The sequence below is a fragment of the Lactuca saligna genome, chromosome 5, assembly GCF_052625555.1.
Source record: "Lactuca saligna cultivar CGN05327 chromosome 5, ASM5262555v1, whole genome shotgun sequence".
In the NCBI taxonomy this organism is placed as follows: domain Eukaryota; kingdom Viridiplantae; phylum Streptophyta; class Magnoliopsida; order Asterales; family Asteraceae; genus Lactuca; species Lactuca saligna.
Genome location: NC_136421.1, coordinates 287,598,105 through 287,603,217, shown reverse-complemented (window position 1 = coordinate 287,603,217; position 5,113 = coordinate 287,598,105). Strand labels below are relative to the sequence as shown.

At 31.2% G+C, this 5,113-nt stretch overlaps 1 protein-coding gene across 1 annotated transcript; it reads right to left on the bottom strand.

The window, feature by feature from the left end:
• Positions 1-816: 816 nt before the first annotated feature.
• LOC145046839 (uncharacterized) lies at positions 817-1,324 on the bottom strand. The gene is made up of 2 exons (XM_078995102.1): positions 992-1,324; positions 817-903 (listed from the first exon to the last, which is right to left on the bottom strand). The coding sequence occupies exons 1-2, from the start codon at positions 1,322-1,324 to the stop codon at positions 817-819; spliced, it is 420 nt and encodes a 139-aa protein (XP_078851228.1).
• Between the last annotated feature and the right edge of the window lie 3,789 nt (positions 1,325-5,113).

Genomic DNA, 5,113 nt, shown 5'->3' with positions numbered 1-5,113 from the left:
CGTTTGTTTCACAGAATGTTTTTGAAAGGAATGGAATCTGTCAAAGGAATTGGAATTTAGAGGAATTTGAATCTGAATGTACCAGAAACTTAAATGTGTTTGGTTGACATGGAATGGAATTTGTTTTCTGTTTGGTTTGCTAATTTTCCAACAGAATTGGAAAATAAATTACGTATTATGACAAAAATATCCTTTAATGATTTTTTTGAAGCTTATCATATTGTTTAATAAACATTACTAATTTTCATTTAATTAAAAAAATTGAAATAAAACCATTAAATATAAAAATATAAAGCAACAAATGTCATTCATTATTCTCAAACTAAAATTAAAAAAAAAAAGGTAACCACACACCGGGTAAAATAATGTCTAAATACCTAGTTCATAATCATATCACTCTTCCAACATAAACCTCACAAAGTTCTCCCGATCTTCTCCTTCCAAATTCCAAAAACTTAACACGGTTTCAGGGTCACACATTATTTTCCTACTTACTTTGAACCTATCAAGGCACTTAATGACTGTATTTTTGAAATTTCAGGAATCACCATTGAAGCTTTTCTTTTGCACTTCTGTTTCTCCTAGTATTGCTTGGTTCATGCTATTTGCCATTTTTTCAAGTTTTTCTCCAAGGACGTTAGCTGCAATAGTTATTCCCTTAATAACAGCATCAACTCTTTTCCTCTTCTTTGAGCCCGTGTTTGGAGATTCTTCATTTTCTGTGGTTTGTTCTTCAAAAACATCTTCTATTTGTTCTGATTGTTCTTCATTGGTTGCATCTTCTTCCATTTGGGCAAAATCCTTGGCTTTATTCCCTTAAGCTCTATCCTTTCCAAAAATGATACATAAATCCTCGTAATGAGGAAATATCTCATTTCTCCATTTTCCTGCCTCTTTATGAACCTATTTTGTATCATAAAAGGTTAGCACATAAAAATATAATATAAATAGTTGAGAAGTAACAAAATATATAAAAGTTATAATATTGTACCTGTATGTAAGAATCCCAAACCACTGGTTCAGCTGTTACAGAATGAGTAGAGCTATCATAACCAAAACCACTTGTGTTCGTACCATTTACCATATCATAAACAACTTGCCAATCTTTTTTCATGGTTTTGATCCTTGACTCAATGTGGGGTTTACCCAATATGCCAGAGTTGGGAATTTTTTCCTTCAATGCGTTTTCTAGATGTAGTAAATATCCATATTTAAAACCATTATCGGCTTTAAATCCTCCGATGTTCACCATATTTACCAATGTTTCCACGAGCTTGGCATCTTCAGTAATTGTCCAGTTGCGATAGTTTCTGATTTTTTCCATCAAACCTACTATTTTTATAAAAATAATAATTAGATGAAACAATGCATGCTATAAAAAAAATACACAACCATATATATATATATATATATATATATATATATATATATATATACATATATATATTACAAATATAACCAGTAAAAGTAAATTAAATCTCATTATTGAAAATAAAAAATATAGCACAAATTCATAATAAATGATAAACATAACAAAAATAGAAATGATCAATGTGTAGTATTCCAAGAATCAAACATATTTTGCGCTAAGTTGTTTCTAAATGTGGTCCACTCGGTTGATACACCAACATAAATATTATCATAATCTCCACCACCGACATCTCCAGTTCCCTCGTCTAGTTCAAAGTGGTTCTCAAACGGATCAGTTGTCATTTCCTGCCTTATATAATTATGAAGAAGACAACATGCCATTATAATCTTATTTTTTAGATCAATAGGATAATATGAGTTGTCCCTTAAAATTCCCCATCTTGCCTTTAAAATACCAAAGCATCTTTCTATAACATTTCTTGCAGATGAATGCCTCATGTTGAATAATTCTTTAGGTGTAGTTGGTTGGTGTCCTGCACGCCATTCATTCAAATGATATCTTTGACCTCTATATGAGGCTAAGAAACCTTCACCATTTGTATAACCAGCATCTACCAAATAATAACCTATATATGTAGTAAAGTTAGCATAATTAATAACTAATATATATCTAAAATAACAATTATTATATGTACACGGCCTTGGGACCTTCAATCCATGTGGCCTAATTAAGGCATCTCGAAGCACTCTATCATCCGCAGCTGAGCCCTCCCATCCCGGTAAAACATAGATAAATTGCATATCTTGTGAACACACCCCTAGGACATTTGTGGCAATATCATTTTTTCTTGTCTTATACTTAGGCTTATCTTTAAGTGGCACTAAGCACATTATGTGTGTTCCATCTAAAGCTCCTAGATAGTTCTACATAATATAAGATAAGAAATGGTCATATGTCATATCAAGCAATTTATGTAGCACTCGAAATTTTTTATAAGTCTAATATAATACCTTGAACCACTTCCATCTTTGATCTGTAGAGTTTTCTGTAACAGGTTCGGGTTTCTTAAACAAATGTGGATGCAACCTTATCACCGCGTTGCAAACTCGCGAAACAATTTTGCTAATTGTTTCTCCAGAACGCTGGAAACGACCTATCATGACTCGATTCTTCACATTATGTGCGATAATGTGAAGAAATATGGTCACTTGTTCATTAATATCCATATGTCTACTTGTTCTTAACCCACCTAATGTATGAAGCATGTCACACAACTTTGTGAAACATCTTCGGGTCATCCTGAGATTTGATATGCACGTAGTGTCACTTTTGTAAGCGTATTTGTACATTATTGATTGCCGATCCACATCCGACGATATGTTTTTTATACGTGGTTTACCTCCTCTGTATATTTGTAGTAGCTTGCACACCGTGATAAAAAACCATGTAATACTAGTCATAACTTCATTCCAAAATGTAACGACTATTTGACTTATCTTTTTTCTATGTTTGTTTCTAGTTAGACTAAGTCGTGTCATTTCCTGCTCATCTCCTAAAAAAAGGAAAATTTTACAATTTAAAGACATAATAGTTGACATTGTTGTGGATTTTAATCATCAACAAATTTGAGTATTAGTGGAAATTTGTTGGTACAAGTAATTTTGTAAAGAAAGCAATTAAATAGTAGTTTCAAAAAAGCAATATTATCAAATATATTTTGATATGAAAGTGAACTAACCTAATTAAGAGACTCCAAAACTCTCAACAGTTGGCATTATAAAATGATAAAGCTTATGTTTTATATCCAATGTAATACATATAAGGGGGTGGGTCTAAAATGAACCAATGAAACTATATTTCTTTAACAAGGTATTATACTCCAAAATGTTACAATGCATAAACAATTTTTGTGAGTATTTTGGTTTGTAGTTATGGCTTTTATCACAATCGTTGGATTTTTGTCTCATCTTTTCAAAGAAAACAAGCATAATGGCTAAAGGATTGAAAACAAAAAATCACGCTGAAAAAAAAAAAAACACCACACAAGCAAAAACACAAACACTTGGTGTGCATACCTATACCAACAACTAGTATATGTTATCAACGGTAAATTTCAACCACAAAATTAACAATTACTTTACTTGGAGGCTTAATTGCAGTTACAACACATAAAATAACACATAACTGAATTGTAGTAGGATGTCAACAAGGATAATCAAAGCATTGCAACAAATATTGAATCATTGTTATTGAAGCGGCAGAACAAATATCTAACATCCAACATGTGTTTAACAAACTATAACAAATTGAATAAAATATAAATAAAAAAGTTATTGTGACTTTAACATCTACGTACAAGTTAAAAAAAGTAGATTACAATGGTAAATCCAAGCTAGTAACATAGAGTCAAATGTAACAGAGAGTCAAAGTCTTAAAGACCATAATTCATAAGCTAATTAAGAAATTAATTATTTTATATTACTCAAAGATGAAGCAAAAACGTATAAAAAACTATACAAGAATGGTGAAGCAATGTTATTTGAAGAACTGTGGATGAATTCAACATTTTGCTTGACAATGAAAAGGATGAAACAAAGAATAGGAAGAACTAACCTCAGGTCAACAACGTATCAGATGCAGGCGCACAACAAAATCGATCGGCAATGAAATTGTATTGTAGAACCGATCAAGATATGTAGATATATTGAGATACGATAATTGGGGAAGAGATAATGACAATCGGTAGATTTTTTTTTTATTTTTATTTCAAACCCGTAAAGATAATAGGAGGATATAGAATTGAATATAGATTCTTGATATGCTGGGAAAGAATTAGAAATCAATCAACTACAGAATTAAAATATGATTATGGAAATCCGATTACATTTAATTGGTAAGCCAAACACGATGACTACAGGATTCTAGTTTCCATTTCCTTCGCTTTCCTTTGGAATCCCACAAAACAAATGCACCCTTAGTTTTTTTAACCAACAAAAAAATCTTCGGAACAGATATCCCTTTACTTTGTGGACCGAATCATGAAATCTAGAAATGCCAAATAACACTTAAAGATAATTTAATGATAAGTGATATGGTATTTTAATTTCAATTAATGCCAAATAACTCACATAATCCAACACCCAAGTGCCCAAACCTTATCAACACGTACGGAATGCCTCTTGATCTCTGGCGCCCAACTTGATTCACCAACGTCATGCTGTGTCATCCGTGAGGTGTCCATTACGTCACTACATAACGTGTACACGCATAAAAGTTACCATAAATTATGTATACTTCCCTTGGACTGTTGGACATATTTAGTATGTTTTTATCAACTAAAATTGTATATATTTGATCAGTTGTTATGTATACACATTAAAATATACGTGAAATCAAATATATAAGTTCTCACTTTAGAAAAGTGAATATATTTTGTATTTCTTTTTATTAACTCAAAAAGGCCTTGACTCTCTAAATGCCGAAGTAAAAGTTTCTTCATCTTTCTTTTGAGGAGCTCATAGAGACGAGCAAAGACTGTGTCGATTTTATGGTTGTTGATTAAAAATAGTTGCTATTTTGATTTTGATTTATTGGTTTTGATCAGTTTATTTGGTATTATATTAGGTTTCTTGAAGATGAAAGGGATTAGATATAAAGAATATAAATATATTTTTGACATTTTATATGGAAAACAAATTGTGTCAACTAGAGTGACGAAAATAGTCACAAATGTATATTGTA